At 41.3% G+C, this 26474-nt stretch overlaps 1 protein-coding gene across 4 annotated transcripts in view; it reads left to right on the forward strand.

The window, feature by feature from the left end:
• The window catches only part of SPHK2 (sphingosine kinase 2), an 84934-nt gene that overhangs the window by 42953 nt on the left and 15507 nt on the right, over positions 1 to 26474 (forward strand). For all 4 annotated transcript variants that reach the window (XM_072110503.1, XM_072110504.1, XM_072110501.1 and 1 more), the window contains exon 5: positions 15199 to 15314. In XM_072110503.1, the coding sequence (XP_071966604.1) occupies positions 15199 to 15314 (116 nt within the window). The remainder of the gene's footprint in view (positions 1 to 15198; positions 15315 to 26474) is intronic.

Raw genomic sequence — 26474 nt, forward strand, 5'->3', positions numbered from 1 at the left:
CAAGGCAACAGCTCACAGGTAGTCCCTCCGAGATCGGCACACAACTTCAGCACACAACCCAGGACGCTCCTTCCTTACTTCCTTTACTCACTTAGAAGATTTTATGGCCCCCTGTTCAGCCTTTACAGCTTTGCGCCTCGAGTCACCTTTCACTCCGAACGTCCGCTATTCTTCCATTATTCAGAACCCAAAAACTCCCACAGAGCGTCCACTCGCCACGCGGTCCGGTCCGGTCTGGTCTGGTCAAGGCCCGCCACAGCGCCCACCGAGGTATCCAGCGAGAGCTACGGGGGCAGCGTATCCCGGTCCCACGCTCGGGCACATCAGGTAGTGTTCAGTCCCAGCAGAGGGGGCAGGTCAGGCAACGAACGCTCCGGTGCCGAGGCACTCACATCTAGTCGGCGTCTCTGTGTCACGGACGTCGGGAGGCGGAGCGGCGTGCTCTCACGTCATCCCGTCACGCGGCCATCACCTGCTGCCTCAAAATTGATTTTATTACAAAATAATACTTGTACACTTTTATTATTGATATAAATTGCACTAAAAGAGACAAAAAAACCTTTAAATTTACAGACAGCCACATACAGTTTGCACATGCTGATATCCAAATAAACTGTCACTGTTCACACTATAGATAAACACTTTGTAAGGTTGCTATATTTCAAAAGTCTTCCAGGGACATGTCCCCTTAGGGACATGGCCCTTTTTCGTTTTTGCATTTTCATTTTTCACTCCCGACCTTCTGTAACTTTTTTATTTTTCCATGTAAAGTGCTCTGTGACGGCATGTTTTCTGCCTAACAAATTACACTTCATGGTTATGGTATTTATCATTTCATGCCGTGTACTAGGAAGCGGGAAAAAAATTCTGAATGCAGTGAAAATGGTGAAAAACCACATTTGCGACGTATTTGCTACTTTATTCTTTGGTTCAGTACGATCAGGAGGATACCAAATTTGTATAGGTTTTATAATGTTTTCTTACATTTAAAAAATTAATACCTTCTGTAAAAAAAAAAAAAATAAAAAAAATTCATTTTGCCATGTTCTGGCACTAAAAACTTTTTCATACTTCAGTGCACAGAGCTGTGGGTGGTGTAATTTTTTGTGACTTTTGAGGACTGTATGGCCTTTTGATCACTTTAGAATATTTTTCAAAATGGCAAAAAAAAGTGGCTTTTTCGACTTTGGGTGCCCATTAAGGGGTAAGCAATTTTTCCCGGCATCTAATATATTTTGATGGGACGTTTTGGGACGTCATGATACCAAACAGGTTTATGATTCTTACTGATTATTTGCTTTTATATGTGATCTAGGGAAACTTTTACTTTTTTTTTTTTTTTTTTTCATATTTTTTAAACAAAATTTTTACCATTTCAGATCCTCGAGGGTAATTTAACCCTGCAGGGTCAGATTGCTAATACTATATACTGCAATACTACTGTATTGCAGTATATAGCTATTATACTATGATTTCTAATAGCCTGCACTCTTCTATCATGCCAACCGATCGGCCATCCCATGTAACTGTGCATGCCAGCACCGACCAAGGCAGTAACAGGTGGGTGTCAGCTGTGTTATTCAGCCGTCACCCGCTGTGTATGGAGAGAGCTCAGCTTGTGAGCTCTCTCCATACACCCTTCACAGCACGAGGATGATATAGTTCATCCTCGGTCACGAAGGTGTTAAATATTGTACAGATTATAATGGAATAAAACATTTTCTCATGGATGCTGCCTGTAAATATTTAAAGTTCATGCTGTGGTAATAATGAAGCTGTTGTAAACAATAAAAATGGTTAGCTCTCACCCTAATGCTGGTGTGTTTTGAATGTAATCCATTAGCCAGCCGCTCTGGAGCTATGGCATCATCTGCTGAGATGCCATGCAGCTGTTTGTCTGACATGTGCATCTGGGATTTGTTATAGGAGATTTACGAGACAAACAATATTGCGATTTTATAAAGTCTTGTCAAAAATTTAAATCTAAATAAAAAATGTTTTAGTCATTAGATATCAGACATTAAACTATATTTCAAGGGGGAACGTGCCTGTAAGCGGTTGAGGAGTAGCTTGGAGCCCCAGGCAATCTTTAACCGTTAAATTGCTTAACCAGCTGCTTTTCATGGGCAATAGAAAGGGCTCCAACACCAGACATACTTGCACTTGAAGGGGTATTCCCATCTGAGCATTTAAATTTAATTGAATTCATTTGTCATTTATAAACATTTCTTCAATTGGATTTTATTAAAAAAAAATTTGTGTGTGAAGATAATTTCTCATAAATGCAGCCATTTATCTGAGAAATGATAGCTTTCTCAGATACGACCACCTCACATTTTGGCAGCAGTAGCCAGACCTGCTTGACCAACTGGATGCAGCAATCATTACCACAGGACGGCTGTGGAACATGCAGTAACTCCCAGACATTTCATATACAAAAACTTTGTTTCCTTGTGCAATCCCTCCAGCAGAGGTGGCCGTATCCAGGAAGTCTTATTTCTAAGGGAATTATCTTCACCCAGGAACTTTTTTTTTTTTTTTTTTTTTTTAAATGACATCAATTGAAGAAATGTTTATATATGACAGATTAATGAATCTGGATGCGAATGCCCAAACGAGAATACCCCTTTAAGAAAGGACTGCTTCCACCAATCCTTTCCTGGATTTCTTCAGGACCTGAGATGCCCCAGGCAAGATTGCTCATGCTCTGTCCCACGTGGAAGCTCTGATGCTTTAAAGTAGCAGCAAATGGGTAAACCGTTAAAATGAATTTTATTATACTCTTGTAAAAGTGTATCAAATACTGATGCAATTGCTCACACAAGGGATGACAAAAAATACACCCCAAGGAAACACCCTAGTCTACATATACACAATAATCTTATTCACATAACTTCCTAGGTGCACATAAATATATACACGCAGGTACTTATCATTGACTGTAATGTGGTAGGTGGATATATGTAGGGATGCATCTACCTTCAGGGTCATCTTCATATCAGATCCATGTAGGATCCTGTTTACTCATATGTTTGTAAGTATCAGTCTCGATTGTAGGGCTGGGAGGGAGCCTCCTCTTCTGGAGGTAAATGGTGGAGGTTGTGACGCCCTAAAATAGGCTCCCCCCTACTACCCAATAGCTCCCGCCGTTACAAGGGCAGTCCCCAAGTACTTTCCCTTGTACTAAATACACATCGCGCCTCCCTGACGCGTTTCCACAAGAGTTTCATCAGAGGGAGAAAATCCATACATAAATAGCCCTGAAAATAATGGATAGACTTGTTTTAATACAGAGTATATAGCAAAGGTACCGCACTCTCAATAATGACGTGGTGCTCAAAGAATATGATTTTCAGTCAAATTGTGACAATTAAAGACAGATTCTTTGGCGCACACTTTAAGATTTGCTTGAATTTTCTTTTTTCTTTTGCAATGACACAACATCTTAGCCTTCACCTTTATGTGACTTTACATGACAAATAGAGAAAGTAGATCAAAAAGTAGCACACAACGTTTCGGTCAAAAAGTATGATCTTTTTAAAGTGAAGCATATGTGGCGCTTAGGTGAGGCAGGAGAGGCAACCATAGACTGCGTGAAATGGATAGGACACTAGTCTTGTGAGCTTTATGTCTAGGTGCACATCCCATGTTTACCTTTTGATATATACGGCTGTGGAAATAATACTAACTGTTGATGTGTCACCTAAGGGACTGAGCAATATACCCTATAATGCGGTCATGTGTTTTTGTCTTATCGGACTTATTGTTTGGATTTCCTCTGTTACACTAATTATTTCATGACTATACAATTATGTGTTGTTTTATGTATTAAATAAAGATATACATTTTTTGGTTTTACTAAAGAACGCAGTAACTCCGTTTTTTTGTGGTAGTATACTGCTCATACAGCGGTTTCCTTCCAGCCCTACTATCAAGACTTATACTTGCAAACATATGGGTAAGCAGGACCCTACATGGGTCTGATATGAAGACGACCCTGAGGGTAGATACGTCCCTACATATATCCAGCTACCACATTCATACCCGCGTGTATATATTTATGTGCACCTAGGAAGTTGTGAATAAGATTTTCGTGTATATGTAGACTAGGGTGTTTCCTTGGGGTGTGTTTTTTGTCTGTTATCCCTTGTGTGAGCAATTGCATCAGTATTTGATACACTTTAGAAGAGTAAAATTCATTTTAACGGTTTACATATTTGCTACGACTATATTGACTGGTGACAAAGCATCAGAGTCAGAGTAATTATGTTTGGTTCTATTGCTTTCTAACTGGCACAAGTCCAGACTACCTCTTTAGGCTATTTGAACATTAGTAGGACAATAAGAGTCCCTTATCGTCATGGGATCATTTACAGTCCTCTGCTCCACATTTAATGGTTCTGAGCCCTGGGGAACCATATCTGCCACTGTTCCCTCAGTCCCCTGGGACCCTTGGCCTCTTGCAACTCTGGTCAGTTGGCCCTATCCTCTCTGCCTGCACACTTAACCTTACACTACCTCCTACTGAACAGAGGTGAAGGAGACATGTAGACTTGAAATACAAGGAGACAGTGATAATATTACATTGCTTGCACATTTTTCTTTTGTTCCTTTTATTAACAGGGGCACACATGCTCTCTTTTATTACCTCACAAAATTGCATTTACAGGCAGGAGACTGTCCATATCCTCTTAAGAGCCTCTTCCCCACAAGGGGTAATCGGGTGAAGAGAGGGACCAATCTGCTGGCACCAACATTCACACTTCAAGCTGGGTTGAAACCCGGTCAAATTGCGGAACACCCTTGATTTTAAGCCTAGCCACCCCAAGTTTGGTATGAGAACTAGCAAGGTATCCTGATGATTGGAAGCAATGGCACAGGTGTGACATCTTCCAATCATAAACATTCACTGAGGATGCTTTTCTGGAGGGAGGGGGTCATGCAGACCTCCCCCTCTGTAGGCTTAGAGAATTAGGTTTTTGCAAGAATTTACGTTACCAGCTTCTTTAGCATAGCATATTTAGTGACTGCATGTTCTGTGTGAATTACCAGTGTGTGTTGCCTGTGTGGATGAGTTGCCTATGGCCTTCTAAGGTTAAGTAAGATCATGGGTGGTTGACAGTGTGTTGTCTTTGGTGTATTGAGCTCTTGGAAGGAGAATTGGGGCAAAGACGCCATCTTGGTAGGTGGGCGTAGCTTATAAACTAAATAGTGCGGACTCCCTACTGTCTACATGTAACCCCGTCACTTCAGTCCCCAAGATGGCAGCAGGTGACTCAGAGTGGACCACAGCTTGATGTGTTCTGTGGTAATGAGCCTCTGTTGAGGGGGGGGGGGGCGATAGTGAACAATTTGTCTCTGTGTGCTTGTACCTTTCTCTGCTTTTCTCATCCTGCTGGCCAGCAAACCTTTGTCTCTGTCCACTATTGTTTCAACAGTCCACGCTCAGCATTACCTGCATCTTGCCTGGGTGTGCAAAACCTGAGCAGATGAAGTGCTGGTGTTATTTATGTGTAAAATGTCTTATTTGAAATATTTATTATGAAAGGTGCAACCCAAAGGTGTATACCTTTAAGACTCTAGGAGTTGGGTATTTAACTGTTTGACTCTGAACTCAGTTTTCACCTTCATGCCCCAGGCCAATTTTTAGAATCTAACATGTTTCCATATAAATGGTTATAATTTTGGAACGCTTTAACATATCCTGGGGATTTTGTGTTTTAGTTTTACTTTTTTGTGTTTAGTTATAAAAAAAATTTAAATAAGAAAATGGAAACAATTTTTGAAAATGTATTCAAAGTTCCTTATTTTTTGCTTTTCATGCTGATAGTCATACCACCCAAATAACATAATAGCAATCATTTATTGAATATCTGCTTCATGTTGACATGATTCTTTATATGTCCTTATTTTTATAGGATATTATGAGGCTTAAAACTTTTGAGCAATTTTACACATTTTAATGAAAACCACCAAAATGTAATTTCTAAAGAAACCGTTCAACAAGTGCCTTTGAGAGGCCTAATTAACACCCCAGAAATTTTCCCATTATAGAAACTATACCCCCTTTAACTTTAGGAAGTTTAACTCTTTCATAGGGGTTAAAACAGCAGGTGCAAGTTAGAAATTGTAAATTGTTTTTTTTTTTTTTTTTTTGCAAATTATATTAATTTTGGCCCAAAAATATCACATTACCAATAAATTAAATGATGAAAAGCTCTACAAAGTTTAATGACTTCAGTTTTTCTGAAGTATGGCAATACCTCATACCGTATATACTCGAGTATTAGCCGACCCGAGTATAAGCTGAGGTACCTAATTTTAATATTCAATATAGTTTATTAAAGGAATAATGAAGTTCACATGCATAAATTCAAAAGGTCGGAACAGTTAAGTCTATCGATACAAGTCAAAATCATTATATATCTCGCAGGACCTGATCAGTGCTATTGAGAAGAGGTATCCGTCTTGTAGAGTGGATATACCACACCTTGATGTTTGTTGACACAATCCATGTCAACAGAGAGACCCAATGAGGCCCCAATTATTGTATAATCAGATATTTGAGTATGCGAACAATTATCTATAATAAATCTATAATTATTTATATAATAATAGTAGGTACAATATGAGAATACGTTTAACAAAAGGGATGGGTAAAAGAGAATGTGAAGAGATGAAAAGAAAAGAACAGCGACGGGGTCAGAAAGATTTAGGGGATAGGAGGAAAATGCCAAGGAGAGGGAAGGCACATAACAGGGGGACACGTCGAGTCAGGTCGGTGTTTAGCTGGGTCTAGCCATGTGAGGATAAATTTCTCCATGATGATTTCATATATTTCCATATATTGGAGACCTCGTGAACCAAATCCACAAAGGGAGGGGTAATAGGGGAACTCCAATGTCAGGGAATGGCCGCTTGGGCGGCTATGAGAAAAAAGCTTAATAATAATTATTTCTTATTAACCCCAATTGTGCCTGGGAGAATGGAAATGAGACCACCTTTGAGGGGGTGACAGAATGGCCCTAGACCATTCTATATGTGGAAAACACTCTGTCCCAGAAGGGTTTAAGGGCATTGCATTCCCGCCATATATGTAGCATTATCCCACTAGGCTCGCCACATCTCCCAGCAGATGTCTGGGACTTTAGGGTAGAATTTATGGAAGAGAGCATTTATGCCGAAGGGAGTTTGTGAGTGAGTAAACACATACATTTTCTGCTTGTCCTGCTGGGTAAATTCCATGCCCATGTCCATTTGTCTATGTACCTTGGTCCCCAGGATGTAGCGCCTTGTATCGGTGTAGCGGGGGAACTACCCAATTCCTCGAATGCTGTGAGAGAGGAAGTAAATGCTACCTGGTCTGCCTGGGTGCGTATGTATGACTGCAGCTGCGAGTTTTCTAATCTATTTGATAAAATTTTTTTGAGTATAATTTAACGACTACGTTAATTAATGATATAGGTCTGTAGCTGCCTGGATTTGTAGAATCTTTACCAGGCTTTGGTAGCACACATATTTGCCGCCAACAATTGGGGAGCAGTATCAGAGATGGAGTTGAAAATTCTCATGTAAGTGAATAAATGGCCGGGGTAAATCCATCAGGACTGGGGCTCTTCCCCGCCAGGATCTCCCTAATGAACTGGTGTATCCCCAGCCTCTACTATGTCACCAGACAGAGTGGGCAAGGCAGTTTCCGAGATTTATGTATCTATGCAATCGGCATGTCATCCATACCTGCGTACTGGTTCCAAATGTTATACAGACCTGCGTAGTATGAATGGAGCACATCCAAGATCTCAATAGGATTTTGTTATTCTGCCGCTAGGAGTTAGAATTTTTGGGATAAATGTTGCCATGACGCGGATGCAGCAGCAGGGCTAGCGATCGGCCACATTTGTCAGCGTGATCATAGAAGTGACAATGACCTCTGGTAACGTGATTCCCTTCAGAGACTCAGATTCTTTAAGGCTACAAGCAGAGACTAACTAAAAGAACGTTTTAATTTACATAAAAAATGCAGTACACTTACAGAATAAAATTGTCAGATAAAATGAAAAAGATTAAAACAATACACATACAATACTTACAAACGGTTAGGGGAGAAAAAAACAAACTCTTGCTAGTGAAATAGGAAGAAATTCTTTGGCCCAAGGACAGGGCATAGACATCGATCCAGTCTTCTAGTGATATAGATTCCCCCAGACTGAACACTACTGTGTGGCTGCTTCACTAATTTAAACCCAGGGGTATTTTGGCCCCCACCCCTGGTTGTGATGTCACTGTGAGGTGGGTTTTCTATCCCCCTCCCATCAGTGAGGTACTTTTTGGTTCTGGGTTTTTAGCAGCACCCTATAACTTTTGATTGGAAGATGGCACAATTGTGCCAAACGGGTATGTTAATCCCATTAACCCCATACCTAATATCAGGGGTGTTCTGCTATTTGCTGCCTTTCCCTGGAGCTAACATTCTGATTTTCGCTCCAGGAGTGTGTCTAGACCTCATAACTGTCCTGTGTAACTGGGGACTCATAATTATGAATTATGCCCCAGTTATGGACAGCTATGATATTCTTTGTCTAAATTTGGAGGGAAAAACTAAAACACTTCCTAGACCACTCACTGGCCAAAGGTGTCAATTTCATCACTTAGGAAGACCATGCTCCTCTGATCAAACAGACACTCCCTGGGGTGTTAGACACACTGCCAGGCTCCTCTTCCTGGCTGGTCTTAAAACAAATGGAGCCCAGGACAAAATGAAACGCCACAAAAGAAAGAAAAATAAAAAAAAATAAAACGAACAAACTGTAGAGTGGTAATAGTATTATCACAACGTGTTTCCAGATTGTGCATTTTTTGCAACAGGGATGACATTTTTGCTGTTTTCTCTCTATTTAGCCAGGTGCCATGTCAAATAGAAACTCTCCTTTAAGTGGGAGGAGGCGGTTGGATCCTTGTCATGTTCCCTAAAGGAGCGCTCCGCAGAGGTCCTCGGCTTATCTACACACAGGGGGTCCTTGAGTAAATTGTCATTGCCTCACACCCAGGACCGGCGCAGGGAGTCTGCAGGGGAGATTATAAAGAAGATGGGGGCATGATCTGATATGACTATATTCCCAATAGTTGCAGTAGGGTGCCATCCAAGCAGCTTATGGCTGAGAAAGAAGGCATCAATTCTACTATATGTGTGGTTGGCTGGTGAAAAGTATGAGTAATCCCTATCTCGGTGGTGGCAAACCTATGGCATGGGTGCCAGAGGTGGCACCCTCGCCATCACCCCAGTGCAGAGCTCAGCAGACAGGACTCAAGGACTCTTGCAGTCCCAGGCATCCCAGGACCCTAGAAGGAAGCTACAATAAACCAAAATTCCTCTCATTCTTTCTGCTGTATTGGTGTCTTCAGTTGCCATTACAACTTAAACCTGTGAAAGAGCAGGGAGTAATAAGTTACTGCTTAAATTGTTGCATTTGCATGTTGCAAAAAAGGATTTTGGTTGTAGTTTGGGCACTCTGTAGTTTGCCATCACTGCCCTATCTGTTGGGTGGAGGATCCACCATACGACCGTGAGGCGAAGGGCAAGCAGCTCATTACCACCTGGACACATCTTCTGCGCCTATTGAATAAAGTTCCCTGAGTAGGTATATACCTGGGGATCCATAGTAAAATGTAGATCTCCAGCCATTATTTTTTCTCCCTCGGCAAACTCCGTCCGCAATATATTCTTTTTATGCCTAGAATTTGTCAGTTGGCACCTTTTGACGGCAATTGTAGCGACATCCTGCGATCAGAGAGCGTCCTGAGCTATTTCTGCTGCTGTCTGTATTTATTTTGCCCTTCTTGTGTTTTGATGATTGTGAGCACCTTGTGATTTTTTTTTTTTTATCAAATTTTTTTTTCAATTGTCATTTTTTTTCCCCCCTACCAGCACCTCCTTGTGTGCATCCTGTCACCACAGAGTAGTAATCTACTTTTCTGCTGATTTGATCATTTTTGTACTCCTGCCACTTTTCTGTGTGCGTCCTGTGAGCGCCACGTGCTGACTAGATAATTCAGTATTTGTCTGCTTGTTTGATGCAGGAGATGTGTTTTTTTTTTTTTTTTCTTTTGGTGTGTGTGTGTGTGTGTGCAACTGCTCACTTTGTTTGTTTTTTTTTACTGTAGTAACTTTTTTAAACTATAGGGTTTTATTGTGCATTCTGTGACTACTGTACATTGACCAGTGAAGAGAGTTGCTGAACCCATTTTTGGTTGCAGGTGTTTTCTTTTTTCTTTTTTTTTTTTTTTTTTTTTTGCTACAAGAAAATTACATTGATCTCCCCACACGTGTTTAAGCATTATATACACACCCCTGTCAATAAAGTTTATACACATTTTACATGTGTTTAAGCACAACATATATACATACACTCCCCAATAACAATGTCCCATTAATCCCAGAGACCTTTTCAATGGAGGAGGCTTATGCCTTCCTACATGAAACCGATTCTGAAGGAGAGGATTCCTGTATTTCTCTTCCTCATTGATGATCAAGAAAGCACCACAGAACCACTGCTGTGGACTTCTCCCAACCCTAAAGTGATCCTTCTTTAACCCCACTGTGTGAAAATTATGAGCCCCAAATTCCCAGGTTCATGGGCAGCTCAGGAATTCATTTTCCTCAGATGGCCTTGCAGAAATTGTCTTTTTTAGTCTTTTTGCATGAAGATCTAAAAAATCTCATGGTGTAACAAACTAATTTTACACCTAACTTAATTATTTGATAGGTTAACCCCTGTAGGTGCAGTAGAAATTAAGATGTTTTGGGGTATTTTGCTACACATGGGCATTGTGAAAAAGCCAGAAACGAGACCGTATTGGAATAGTGAAGTGTCTACAACACTTCAATATACCACACCGTGATGATGCAAACCCGCTTTGAGGCCATTCTGAAATTTTTGCACTGCAATGATAATTCACAGCGTCCGCCTTAAAGCGACCCATCATTTGACAATCTATATTAACTTAGGCCTATGGTCGACTATTTTGGCACTGAACTATTTTGTTCAGGCATACACCCCAGAAAAACATATCTGTGTAGACGAGTCACTTATACATTTTAATTTCGTACCTTACCCTTTTGTTGGGTATGTACAAGCTGCACAAGAGTACCACAGGGTATACCTAAAGGTTTAAAATTTGAGGGAAAGGGCATTAGAATTGTCCCTGGAATGCCCCCCTGTCCTAAGAGTTGGTGGAAAAATTGTTTGGGATCTAGTGCACCCGCTTCTGGAAAAGGGTTGCCACCTTTACCATTCCACTATTCCAATCCCTCAATTCCAAAGGCACTGTAGCATGCTGCACTGTACGCAAAAATCAGAGAGGCCTCCCTGGGTACTTAATTAGGCAGCCACTTAGAAAGATGGACATCAAGGCACTCTCTAATTATAACATCTTGTTGGTCAAGAATAAGGACAAAAGGGATTTCCTTATTCTAACCACAATTCATGGAGACTCCATCACCATCACCCCTGCCCCCAAGCCAGACTACATCCTGGCCTACAACAAGTTCATGTGTGGGGTTGATCTGTCAGATCAGGTACTGAAGCTGTATAGTGCTATACTGAAAACAAGGATCTAGTATAAAAAGCGCGCCATGCACATTATACAGATGGCACTTCACAACTTTTATGTGCTGTATCAAATTGCCGGTCACGCTACATCTTTCCTTCAATTTTTAGGAAATGGTGATTAAGGTCCTAATTTTTGTCGAGAAGCATCAGGCCTCAGTAACTATGATGTCCCTGTTTTACCAGAGCAGAATTTTCCTGGGGAAGTCCCCCAGACAGGAGTTGGAGGAAAAGCTCAAAAAAGATGCAGAGTGTTACAAATGGAGGATACAGAAGGACACTATTTACCAGTATGACATCTGCCCTGAAAAACCTGGCCTCTGCTTATAAGAGTGCTTCAGGATAGACCATACAACTCCAGTGTAATATTCATTGGTTTCCCTTCATGCATTCCACCATCTTATACCCATTTGCAATCCTCAAACCTTTTTTGTTTTCTCATTTCTGGCCACTTTACCTCTTGATTTGGTTTGTAAACAAAAGTTATTTGGTTGTTTTTTATTTTTATTTCTTCTGTAATTCACCAAATTTATAATAATAATAATCTTTATATAGCGCCATCAAATTCCGTAGCGCTTTACAAATCATAAAATTTGCCCTCAATTATGCATGATACTTGATTGTTCCTGAGCCCTGTTGTATTTTTCTGGCTAAGGATTAGGGTCACTGTATACACTAACCCAGTGATGGGCAACCTTTTGAGCTTGGTGTGTCAAAATTCGCCAAAAAAACGAGCATTACTCGGGTGGTGTGTCACCATGACAAAAAAAAGCATGATTTTGTTATATTTATTGTTTAAATAACTATATGTATGTAATATGTATAATTATTTAACTTCTAGGGTACTTTAACCCTTGGTTGTCTGATTGATCCTACCATGTACTGCCATTCTACAGTCTGGCAGTATATGGGGATTTTCCCAATCATCTATTACTATGTGCAAATTGCACATTGTAATAGATCGGTTACAATCAGACAGATGTGGAAATGCATAATAACCTGACAACTTTCAGTCATGAAAGTTCACAGGTTATAGTGAGGGCGCAGGGGCCGCTGTCCACATCTCCTTCATGAGGAGCAAAATAACCACAATGATTTGCAAGGCGTTGCGATTATTTCAGGGCTTGTACATCATAAAACTGACACAAAAGCCCAGATGACTGTCTTCTATCATACAGTGCACTGACCTTACTCACTGTATGATGGGAGTTGTTGTCCTCCCTCATCGATGCTGTGGAGATGGTCAGTGTAGAGGTGGCAGAGGTACACTGACATTACTCACTGTATGATGAGAGTGGTTGTCCTCCCTCATCCCTGCCGGGTCATCTCTCCTGCTGTGCCCCGTTCTGATACCTGGAGACACAGCTCACACAGGGGGAGGTCCCGGTCCAGGGGAGGGGTGAGTGCTGGGAGCTCACTGCAATCTCTCAGCCTCCCGGCTACTGCACCGCTACTCAGCTGTGTAGGAGCCGAGGATGAAACTCCCGGGCGGCTGTGTGTCAGTGAAAATGGCTACGCGTGTCAGCACTGACACGCGTGTCATAGGTTCGCCATCACTGCACTAACCAATCACATCTCTGGAGGAGCTATATTGCATACTGATCTGTATATTCATTCTAGTCTTGAACAGTGGGCAGATAAATGTTATACCCATGTCTGGATAGAATTTGTCAGGAATGTGTTGCGTGACACTGCAATCGTAAGCTGCTGCCATCTGTGTTTCTTTTGCATTGAGTAGTTGTAGCTTCCTCATATCTAGGAAATTCCACAAGTTGTGTAGTTTCCAAAATTTGGGCCAATTTTTTAGGACTTCCAAATACATTAATAAACATGTAAAACATAGCTGTCAAATTTGACCTTCTGAGCACTACTTTGTGCCCATATGACATTTTATTACCACATGTAGGGCAATTTTACACTTGTTTTTAAAAAACAGATTTCTGGTTTTTTGTTTTTTTTTTTAATATTTTTTATATACTTATAGCAACAAATACACATACTACACCTTGCTAAATTCTCCAAGGGGTGTACTTTACAAAGTGGCTTCAATTGTAAGGGGTCTCCAACATCTAATGTTGGGAAGGGGTTAAAACTGAACCCCAAGCTTGTAAAGTATAAGATATTTAAATAAAAATATAATTTTAAAATCTTCTTGGCCAGAGAACGCCCCCTAGTCACATGGCCATCATCATGTTGTTCATTTAATAAGAAGCTAAAGAAATTAGGATTAAATGTCAAACTCTATTGACGCATTCCATTTAATTCTAACCGTTCCCATTTAATATTCTGTGCCATGTACTGGGAATCTAGAGAAAAAAAATCCAGATGTGGTGTAATTGGCAAAAAATGCAGTTGGGCCACTTTTTATTTTGTGTCTGGGCTTTTCTCTGTGTGGTCCAGTTGAAACATCCCCTTTATTGTTTAGGTCAGTATGATCGTGGAGATACCAAATTTATAAAGTTTGTTTTTGTTTGTAATACTACGTCACATGCCAGGTGCGGGTGCATGGAGAGGGCTCAAGGGCTGAGCCCTCTCCATAGTCGGTAAGTCTTTCCCGCTATCAGCACATTGTAATGAATGAGGTGTAAAATCCCCATATACTGCCATACTGTAGTATGGCATTATGATAGGATCGTTCTGACGACCTAGGGTTAAAGTACCCTAAGGAGTCTGAAATATATATATATTATATATATTTTTTTTTTTTTTTGCAGGATTAGATGCAGATTTGATAGATCATTACAGATTTTGGTATATGGGGGTACCTAACATAATATGGTTTTATTTTCATGGTTTGTATGTAGTGAAGAATTGTAAGGAAAGGTGGAGGATTGGAATTTTTCCTTTTTTTTTTTTTTTTTTTTTTTTTTTTGTAATGTATTTAAAAGAAAAAATATTTAGCAGGCCATTCTAAAAAGTGCTATATGACGCCCATGGGAAGTTCCCGGCTAACATGACAGTTTCCACAGTCAAACCAAACAACCTATACAATGTAGTACCAACAATATTTATAGTGATGATTACTATTTTTGATTTAACAAATCATAGACATTCCTATAAATTAAAGACACACTTCTAAGAAACTAAAGCTCATATAGCACTTAAAAAAATACTACAGTAGGAATCTGCATAAAATGTTTCATTCTGGTTTCTTAAACAACTGTGCCTATAGTCTCTTCTGTATGAAATGCTATGCTAGTCAGTGATTTCATTAACCAACTTATTTTCCTCTTCCTGTGCTTTTACACTACCAATGATGTTCTGTGTCACATGCTTTTCCCAAGGGTCGGAGTGCCTGTATCATGTGCCCATGGGATATATTCATGCAGCTGTGTGGAGACAACCTGCAGCCTCAGTCACAGTAACTGCCAGATTGTGCATGTACATGTAGAGATGCCTGTGTGCTATTTGGTAACTTGGTACACTCCTCATCGACTGCAGACCTGGTCACATGATTCAGTGATGCTCACACTCAGGATGCCCTTTATAAATGGGTCAGTAGGGTAATGACTCAATCCCTTTAGTTCCTCACAGTTATGGGCTACTATAAGTATGCCGTTTATTTGCTAATTTATTTGTAATTTTGGCATAGGTTGTGAATGGTTTAATGGAGCGATCTGATTGGGAGGATGCAATAAAGATGCCCATTGGAATTCTTCCCTGTGGCTCTGGAAACGCCTTGGCTGGAGCAATCAACTATAATGCTGGGTATGGCATAAGAACAGTTCTTAGACAGACTTAATTTTGCAGAAGTTGTAGGAGCTCATATAATGTTTCCTTTAGCCTTGTATTTCTTCACTAATGTGATTTTATTTTTTGCATTGCTTGTTCTTTAATTGATATTAGAAGAAAATGCCTGCTTCTGATTTTCTTTTATTGTATACTTATTCCCTCAATATATACATGTCAGTGAGCATTACCTTATTTAGTTTTTGCTTCTTATCTAGATATTCCAAGTATGTCATCTCGCTGTGACCCAATAACAATTTCATGGATTTGTTGAAACAAAATGTTTTGTGTGTATATGTATATATGTGTATGTGTATGTATGTGTATATATGTGTGTGTGTGTGTGTGTGTGTGTGTGTGTGTGTGTGTGTATGTATGTATGTATGTATGTATATATGTATAATATATAATATTTATTTTTTCACCGACACTAGTTTTCAGCTCAATGATCAGACTCGATTTTTCAAATCTGCCCTGTGTCACGATAATTAGTTATAACTTCGGAACACTTTAACATATCCAGGTGATTTTGAGAATTGTTTTTCTCGTGACGCATTGTACTTCATGATAGTTGTAAAATTTAAGTGATACGTTTTGCGTTTCAGTCAGAAAAAAAGTGACAATTTGGCAAAAGTTTGTAAAAATTCTTCATTTTCCAAGTTTGAAATGTTCTGCTTTCCAGACAGGATGTAAAACTACCCAAAAAGCTTGATAATTTACATTTATGGAATGTCTGCTTTATGTTGAGATGATATTTTATGTGTCTTCTCATTTTTCTAGGATGTTATGAGGCACAGAACTTTTAGGTGCGATTTTTCTCATTTTCATGAAAATCCCCAAAACTCACATTTTGAGGGACAGCTCAGCTTCCAAGTGACTTTGAAAGGCCTAAATAATAGTAAAACCCCATAAATTACCCCACTATAGAAACTTCACCCCTCAACATATGTAAAACAACTTCTATTGAGTCTATTAACCCTTTAAGTGTTTCACATGGGTTAAAACAATATGGACCTGCAATTTAGAAACTTGAATTTTTGGGGAAAATAAACTCATTTAGGCCAAAACCGACAGTTTCATGATGTATTTAAATGATGAAAAGCTCTGCAAATTTTGATGCCCTATTTCTCTCCGAGTGTACTGATACCCAATATGTGGTGGTAAACTGCTGTATGGGCTAGAATGAAAGCAGCGCTAGTCACAGCAGATTTGGTAATGCGAACATATGAGGCTTATCATTTGTGGGATGAGATGCAATGTATAGGTAATTATCTTTGGGGGTCTTAAGCTTATTCGTGAGATTTTATTAACAATTTCAAGGGCGACACAATCAAAATCATTAACTTTTGGATTTTGAGCACTTTTTTTCCCCGCTCAACGTAACATAAAAATATTTCCCTTACGTCCCTCATGACGGCCCCACCTGGAGGATGACCCCTTGACCTCTGTGGGGACAGGAAGCAGAGGTGGTTAAAAGCCTCACCCCTGCATCCACACTCCAGTGTCTTCCTGGGGACCGCCGTACAGGCGCGGGTTTCTACCCTTACCCTACCAGTTCTGGACCTCGCTTCAGCGCATTGCGCGTCTTCCCTGGTGCCTGAAGGGACTGTTGCTCCGTCTCTACCCCGACTCCGTTGAGTTCCAGGGTACCCGGAAGCCGGGCAGCACGATCGTGACTCCGGTCACGTGCCCCGGCGGTGTTGACAGGAGTCGCACCAGAAATGACGCTCCCCGCTGGTCACGTGCTCCACGTGGTGACTACTTCTGGAAGCGACGCGCCGCTACTCTGCTGAGGGCGGTAAGTTCAAAAACAGACCGCAGGTTGTCACTCTGCATCTGAGGTCTACTAAGCAGCGATCGCTTGCTCAAGGAGCCGGACTAAGGAGTCAATCCCCAACCTGCAGTGCAAGGTATTTGGGCATATTGATAATTCAGCGCGGTAAGCCTTGATATTTACCAGACCTGTGTTATATGTGTAGGTCTTATGGAGGTTTCTGTCTTTCCCTGTGACTTCCTTTCTATATCTATCTATCTAGATAGACTCACTCACCGGCCACTTTATTAGGTACACCTGTCCAACTGCTCGTTAACACTTAATTTCTAATCAGCCAATCACATGGCAACAACTCAGTGCATTTAGGCATGCAGACATGGTCAAGACAATCTCCTGCAGTTCAAACCGAGCATCAGTATGGGGAAGAAAGGTGATTTGAGTGCCTTTGAACATGGCATGGTTGTTGGTGCCAGAAGGGCTGGTCTGAGTATTTCAGAAACTGCTGATCTACTGGGATTTTCACGCACAACCATCTCTAGGGTTTACAGAGAATGGTCCAAAAAAGAAAAAACATCCAGTGAGCGGCAGTTCTGTGGGCGAAAATGCCTTGTTGAGGTCAGAGGAGAATGGGCAGACTGGTCCGAGCTGATAGAAAGGCAACAGTGACTCAAATCGCCACCCGTTACAACCAAGGTAGGCAGAAGAGCATCTCTGAACGCACAGTACGTCGAACTTTGAGGCAGATGGGCTACAGCAGCAGAAGACCACACCGGGTGCCACTCCTTTCAGCTAACTGAGGCTACAATTTGCACAATCTCAAAGAAATTGGACAGTAGAAGATTGGAAAAACGTTGCCTGGTCTGATGAGTCTCGATTTCTGCTGCGACATTCGGATGGTAGGGTCAGAATTTGGCGTCAACAACATGAAAGCATGGATCCATCCTGCCTTGTATCAACGGTTCAGGCTGGTGGTGGTGGTGGTGTCATGGTGTGGGGAATATTTTCTTGGCACTCTTTGGGCCCCTTGGTACCAATTGAGCATCGTTGCAACGCCACAGCCTACCTGAGTATTGTTGCTGACCATGTCCATCCCTTTATGACCACAATGTACCCAACATCTGATGGCTACTTTCAGCAGGATCATGCGCCATGTCATAAAGCTGGAATCATCTCAGACTGGTTTCTTGAACATGACAATGAGTTCACTGTACTCAAATGGCCTCCACAGTCACCAGATCTCAATCCAATAGAGCATCTTTGGGATGTGGTGGAACGGGAGATTCACATCATGGATGTGCAGCCGACAAATCTGCGGCAACTGTGTGATGCCATCATGTCAATATGGACCAAAATCTCTGAGGAATGCTTCCAGCACCTTGTTGAATCTATGCCACGAAGAATTGAGGCAGTTCTGAAGGCAAAAGGGGGTCCAACCCGTTACTAGCATGGTGTACCTAATAAAGTGGCCGGGGAGTGTATGTGCTTGATCGACCTAAAAGATGCGTACTACCATGTGCCGATTTATCTGTTTTCATAGAAGTTCCTGAGGTTTGCAATTCTCTCACCGGAAGGGGAACATCTCTGCTTTCGGTACAAGGCCCTTCCATTCGGAACATCATCTGCCCCGAGAATCTTTTCCAAGAGAATTATGGAAATGATTGCATTCTTGAGAACCCAGCAGGTCCTAGTCGTTCCTTATCTGGACGATTTACTTATTATAGCAAAGACACGAGAGATGCTGATCCTTCACAGGAATTTGACAATCCAGACATTGCAGAGACTGGGCTGGATTATAAATTGGGAGAAGTCCTCTCTGAATCCAGGCACGAGCATCGTTTTCCTGGAGATACTCCTGGATTCCATCAATCAGAGATCCTTTCTTCCAGAAGAAAAATAACGCCTCATGCTTCAGGTAAAAGAATTTCTGAGGAAACAAAGATGCTCAATAAGAGAGGCCATGAGACTTCTGGGACAACTCACAGCATGTATCCAGTGTGTCCAGTGGGCACAGAATCATACAAGGGTAGTAGTCATTTACTAAAGGGCCTTCATGTAAAGATCCTATCTCCAACATCAAGGAGGAACAAGATCCTCAGATCTTATGGACCTCTCGGCAGAAATCTTCTATTGGGTGGAATTAAATATAGCTTCTTTATCCGCAGTCCATCTAAGGGGCAAAGACAATCTGATTGCGGACTTTCTGAGCAGAAGGAAGGTAGATCAGAACGAGTGGTGCCTGAATCAAGAGGTGTTCTGCCATCTGACCCAAATGTTGGGTGTGCCAGTAGTGGACCTCTTCGCCACCAGAGAAACTCAAAAACCAAGTATTTTTACTCTGACTCTTACAGAGGCACTGTCCCAGATGGATGCGTTCAGTCACAGGTGGGATGCACACCTATCCTATGCATTTCCCCCTCTGCCAGTCATAGCCAGAGTTATACAGAAAATTCAGAGGGACAGAGCCAGAACGATCCTGATTGTCCCCTTCTGGCCCAAAAAGAGCTGGTTTCCTCTTTTGAAAAAGATGGCTCTGGCAGAACCCATTCTGCTACCCGACCGAAGAGACCTTTTATTCCAGGGTCCACTGGTCCATCCAAACCCTCAGGGTCTCAGTCTCTCAGCATGGATCCTGAAAGGAGACTCTTAAGAACTAAAGGGTCATCAGAAAAGGTAATATCTACCTTACAGGCTAGCAGGAAACCAGTCACTTCAGCCATATATCTAAAAATATGGAAGGAATTTGTGTCCTTCTGTGGATCTATCCCTCCTGACCAATCCTCTCCAAATCTTTTACAGATCCTGGATTTCTTGCAGGCTGGATTCGACTAGATGGATAAAAAAGTTTGTGAAAGCTACTAACAGAATTAGACCACTAATTAAGATGTCTGTAGCTCCTTGGGACTTGTCTTTAGTTCTAAACTTTCTGACAGGTCCTCAGTTTGAACCTCTTGATTCCATATCTATTAGAAACTTAACACTCAATACAGCTTTTCTAATAGCAATCACTACAGCTAGAAGAGTTGGGGAGATTCAGGCGTTATCTATTATGGAACCTTATTGTCTGATTACTGATGATAGGATCACACAAACCCTAGACCCAAACCTTATTCCAAAGGTCTGCACAGCTTCCACCGCAACCAAGAGGCGGTCTTGCCCTCTTTCTGTCAGAACCCAAAATCTCTTAAGGAGGTCCTGTGGCACTCTCTGGATGTAAGAAGAACAGTTCTCAGGTACATTAAAACCACCAAAAGCTGGCATAAGGACTTTAACATCCTCCTCCAATTTCAAGGAAAGAACCAGGGCAGGAAAGCCTCTAAGACCTCTATAGCCAGATGGCTAAAGACCGTGATTAAAGAAGCTTATGAGGCTCTTGATAGATCATCCCCAGAATCCGTGACAGCGCATTCAACCAGAGCAATGGCGGCATCCTGGGCTGAAAAGAGAGGAGCTTCGATTCATCAAATATGCAAAGCAGCTACCTGGTCCTCACCTCTGACCTTTGCTAAACACTATAGACTGGACATTTCTAACCAATCTGACCTCTCCTTTGGGAGAAAAATATTACAAGCTGTAGTCCCTCCCTAAAAAATATGTTCATCTGGTATATCTCTAGGTGGGGCCGTCGTGGGGGACGTAAGGGAAAAAGTGAATTGGTCTTACCGGTAATTCCATTTCCTTTAGTCCACCATGACGGCCCATATATTTTCCCTCACTATTATTTTGCTTATTGTTTTCTTGATATTGTTTGTGAAGTAACGGGCAATAAATCTGGTTGCATTCAAGCCGGTGTGGTTATTGGAAGACTCTGAAGTGTGGATGCAGGGGTGGGGCTTTTAACCTTCTCTGCTTCCTGTCCCCACAGAGGTCGAGGGGTCATCCTCCACGTGGGGCCGTCATGGTGGACTAAAGGAAATGGAATTACCGGTAAGACTAATTCACTTTTTTATCTTTATTCTCTGGTTCACTACGATTACGGTGAAAACAAACAATATTGTTTTTACTTTTCATTTGTATTATATTAGGGAATGTAACTTTTTTTAATCACTTTTTAGAACATTTTTTGTGATGGTGTTTGATGAAAAATTGTATATTAGGGGAAGTATTTCATTTTTACGTTTTTCACTGAGCAGGTTCAATATTGATTTTAGATTTATTGTACAAATTAATACAGACGCGCTGATACCAAATATGTACTTTTTTGTGTGTTTTATATACTTTATTTGCATTTTATGTGTAACTGGGGAGATTATGGGACTTTTATTTCAATTCTTTATTTAACCGGTTAAGGACCCCACCTTCAAAAATCTATAACTTTTTTATTTTTACACGTAAAAAGCTATGTGATGGCTCGTTTTTTGCGTAACAAATTGCACTTCATAGTGATCGCATTGAATATTCCATGCCATGTACTGGGAAGCGGGAAAAAAATTCCAAATGCAGTGAAAATGGTGAAAAAACGCATTTGTGTCGTATTCTTGTGGGCTTAGATATTACGGCTTTCACTTCACGCCACAAATGACGCATCCAATTTAGTCTTTGGGTCAGTACAATTACAGGGATACCAAATTTGTATAGGTTTTATAATGTTTTCATACATTTACAAAAATTAAAACCTCATGAACAAAAATGTTTTATTTTGCCGTCTTCTTGTGCTTTTATAACTTTTCCATACTTCGTTGTATGGAGTTGAGAGTGGTGTCATCTTTTGCGGCTTTTGATAATGTTTTCAATGATATTATTTTTAGGACTGTACGACCTTTTGATCACTTTTTATAGAATTTTTTTTTTTTTAAATGGCAAAAAAGTGGCAGTTTTGATTTTGGACGCGATTTTCCATTACGGGGTTAAACGCAGTGAAAAACCGTTATTATATTTTGATAGATCAGGCATTTTCGGACGCGGCGATACCTAATGTGTTTATGATTTTTACTGTTTATTTATATTTATATCAGTTCTAGGGAAAGGGGGGTGATTTGAATTTTTAGTTTTTTTTATTATAATTTTTTTTTTTTAACTTTTTTTTAATTTTTATTTTTACTATTTTTCAGACTCCCTAGGGTACTTTAACCCTAGGTTGTCTGATCGATCCTACCATATACTGCCATACTACTGTATGGCAGTATATGGGGATTTTACTCCTCATACATTACAATGTGCTGATAGCACATTGTAATGAATGGGTTAACCCAAAGTAGCTTCGGGTCTTCGTGAGACCCGAAGCTACCATGGCGACGGATCGCCGCTCCCCGATGACGTCACGGCGATCCTGTTTTGAAGCCACCGGCGATCAGCAAGAAAACACCCGCGATCGGTTCCGGCACCGATCGCGGGTGTTACCGGTAAGCCTTTGCTGCAATATGCAGCAGAGACTTACCGGCTATGGAGAGGGCTCGGCCCGCGAGCCATCTCCATGCAACGGAATGCGACCGCGGTCGCGAATCGGTTAATTATAATTCTAAAATTACTTTAAATTTTTTTTTTTTTTTTTTTTTTTTTTACTACTTTTATACATTTTCCACCATTTGGCTTGAACAAGTGTTCATCCGATCGCTTGTTCAAGCCTTTACACTGCAATACACTTGTATGCTCAGTTACATACAGCCGGGTCCTGCCAGGAGGCGGCACCTGGTGGGGACAGAAGCTGGCAGCCTCGTAGCACTCACTGGAACCCGGGGCTGCAGCAGGAGGGATCGGATTCCCCGGTAAGCACTGCGCCCCCTATACATAGCCGGAGGAATCCCCCTCCCCCGCTGAATGTGGGGTGGGGAGGAGTGCACATTGGCAGCAGCCAGCAATTGGCTGATGCCAATGAACAGGTTGTTCCCTCAGTTATGTCACTCTCCTAATATGTACAGTGACCGCATCGGGTCCTCCCTGCTGCCAAGCGTCATATGTGCCCAGCGGGACTGTGGGGAGAGATGCAATGCAATGCGATGCATCCGCTCACCATAGCAGTCCATTGCTTCCGCTAAGCACATATGTAAGGCTCCAAGATAAAACGATTTTATGAACAGTCACATGCAGTCACATTGAGGGTGCAACAGTTTTTAAGATGCAGTTTTTCCAAACAGAGGAATGGAGTAAAAGTAGGAGGAGGAGCAATGTTTCAACCCATTATAATTCACACCTGCTTTTGGCTCCAAAAACTGCACCTGAAAAACTGAACTTGTGGACGCATCCTAAACTCTGCGCAATAATAACATTTTCTAGTTTCAAATGTTAGTATGGTAAGGCAATCTTCCAAAGAAGATTTGCCTTACCATACAGTTCATCCAAAGAATATACAATTCTATTACCACAGGAATTCAATGTGCAGCAGCAATTGGTAATCGTTAAAATACAAAGATTATTGAAAAAAACCTCTAAAAACATTACTTATACTCGCTATACCCCTATTCACCGCTTTACCAAGTGCAGAATAACACCACTGTAAAACCATACATGGCTTAACCCCTTAGGGACGTGGCCCTTTTTTGGTTTTTGCATTTTCATTTTTCACTCCCGACCTTCAAAAATCTAACTTTTTTTTATTTTTCCATGTAAAGAGATCTGTTTGGGCTTGTATTCTGCGTAACAAATTGAATTTCATAGTGATGGTATTTATTATTCCATGCCGTATACTGGGAAGCGGGAAAAAAATTCAGAATGCAGTGAAAATGATGAAAAAACGCTTTTGCACCGTTTTCTTGGGAGCTTGGATTTTACAGCTTTCACTGAGCGCCCCAAATCGCATGTTTATTTTATTCTTTGGTTCGGTACGATCACGAGGATACTAAATTTGTACAGGTTTTATAATATTTTCATACATTTAAAAAAATTAAAACCTTCTGTACAAAAAAAAAAAAATTCTTCATTTTGGCGTGTTCTGGCACTAATAACTTTTTCATACTTCAGTGTACGGAGCTGTGGGTGGTGTCATTTTTTTGCGACTTTTGATGACGTTTTTAATGCTTTAATTTTTACCACTGTATGGGCTTTTGATCACTTTTTATCGAATTTTTTTTATATTTTTCAAAATGGCAAAAAAATTGCCTTTTCGACTTTTGGCGCCAATTTCCATTACGGGGTTAAACGCTGGGAAAATTGCTAATATATTTTGGTAGATCGGACATTTTGGGACAGGATGATACCTAATGTGTTTATGATTTTTACTGTTTATTTATATCAGTTCTAGGGAAAGGGGTGTGATTTTAACTTTTACCTTTTTTACTATTTTTTTCATATTTTTTTTTTAAATTTTTTAAATTTTACCATTATTTTAGATCCTCCAGGGTAATTTAACCCTGCAGGGTCCAATTTCTAATACTATATACTGCAATACTACTGTATTGCAGTATATACCTATTTTGCAATGATTTTTAATAGCCTGCCCTCTGGTGGTTATTAGAAATCATTGCACCTGGCAAGCCTACGAGTCTCAATGAGACTCTAGGCTGTCGTAGCAATTATGCAAAGGTAAGTTGCGTGCTGCGGTCGGGTTCGACCGCGGCACTTAACAGGTTAACTGCCGAGATCGGTGCCAGCACCGACCGCTGCAGTAACAGGCAGGTGTTGGCTGTATTATACAGCCGTTACCCAATATAGTTCGTCCTCGGTCAGCAAGGTGTTAAGTCAGAAATTATATACATGGCATCAGTACTGACTGGTACTGTAGGTGTGGGGCAAGAAATGCATTGATAGAGGGTGTACCCACCCAAAGTGTCTTGTAGTCCGCTTCAATCAAAAAACCCGTAAATCTTACCGTACCAGTATTAGATGCGGGGCTAGGGAGGAGCCTTCAGATCCTGTCCTCAAGATATCTTGCAGGGTGCGATGGGTCCTAATGAACTTGCCCTAACACCCACAAGTTTCCTGCCCTTACAAGAGCAGTCCCAAACAAGCTCTTGTATTACAAAAATCGCACCTCCCTGACACGTTTCAACCCGAGGTCTCAGAGGGAGATTAAACAAAACAAAGATGGTCCTACAAACAAATATAGAAAACACACTATTTAGTCTAAATCCATAAACATCAACTCTAATGGTATATTAAGGACCCCTTAGTCCACACCCTCTTACTGTAAGTCAGATGTACCAAGATGTTAATAGAGCGATGGCGGTGGAGAAGCAGTGCCTTCACCCACATCTTAAGCCCAGTGTTCACACTGGGTGTTGTCTGGTGTGTGAAACCTATCCCCTGTGCGAGTAGGTTTAAATATAGGGTCGGTCCTGCCCGCCATGATGTGCGGTTTACTGATAGGACTTACCGTTCACATGAGCGCGATGTGGCATCTCAACTACCTGCTCCACATCACTCCATGAACCGGAAGTTCTACCCGTCACTTCCGGGTGATCGGCCGAAGCCTTCAGACAGCCTTAGGGCCTCATTGCTTAAGTTTACAGGCATGTAGAGGGACAATGAAGGGATTGGTGTAATGCTTTCTAATGGCAGTTTATGAAAAAATATTTAGTTTAGGGGGTTAATTTGCCTGACGGGTTCTCTTTAAAGGACAGTCTTAAAATTCCCCTCCAGCACCTGTATCTACAAAAAGGCTCCAACTTCTTAGTAGATATGGGTGCAAACTTCGCCATTTCTGACCTAACTCTGCTAGAACAGAACTGGTATTTTCTTACCGGTTTCCCACTTCCCAACGCACCAAAGGTGGCATTTGGGACAGGAAAGCCATAAAACTGGCAGAGAAGGAGTGATGGATCTTCCCCCATTGTCTACTCTGCATGAATGTTATTCCCCCAAATTTCTACACACTCTTTACTGACACCTGAGTGAAGTTGCCCCCCCCACCTTGTCCAAATCAAACAAAATTGGTGTCAAACGTTTGTGCAGCAGAAATTTTTGTTTGTGCCACTATCATTTTTAAGATGTTTATAAAAGTTTCCAGAGGTCATCAGAGGTCAACCAGCCCCCCCACATTGCCCAAACCAAACCAAACTGGTGCCGAACAATTCTGCTACGTTTGTGCTGCTCAATTTTTTGTTTGTGCTGCTTTTGTTTTGAATAAATGAACAAAAAAGGTCAAAAGTTCAACTAGCCCCCCCACATTAACCGAATCAAACAAAACTGGTGTCAAACAGTAGTGCTATGTTTGTGCAGCAAAAATTTTCATTTGTGCCGCTATATTTTTTAAAACCTTGCCGACCGAGGACGAACTATATCGTCCTCGCGCCGCAAGGGGTGTATGGAGAGCGCTCACGAGCTGAGCTCTCTCCATACACAGCGGATAACGGCTGTATAATACAGCCAACACTCGCCTGTCACTGCCGCGGTCAGTGCTGGCACCGATCACGGCAGTTAACCTGTTAAATGGCGGCCGCCATCTTGGATTCCCGATCGCCGCCCCCTGGAACGCCATCGGAGGGCGGCGATCG

The sequence above is a fragment of the Engystomops pustulosus genome, chromosome 6 (assembly GCF_040894005.1).
Source record: "Engystomops pustulosus chromosome 6, aEngPut4.maternal, whole genome shotgun sequence".
NCBI lineage: Eukaryota > Metazoa > Chordata > Amphibia > Anura > Leptodactylidae > Engystomops > Engystomops pustulosus.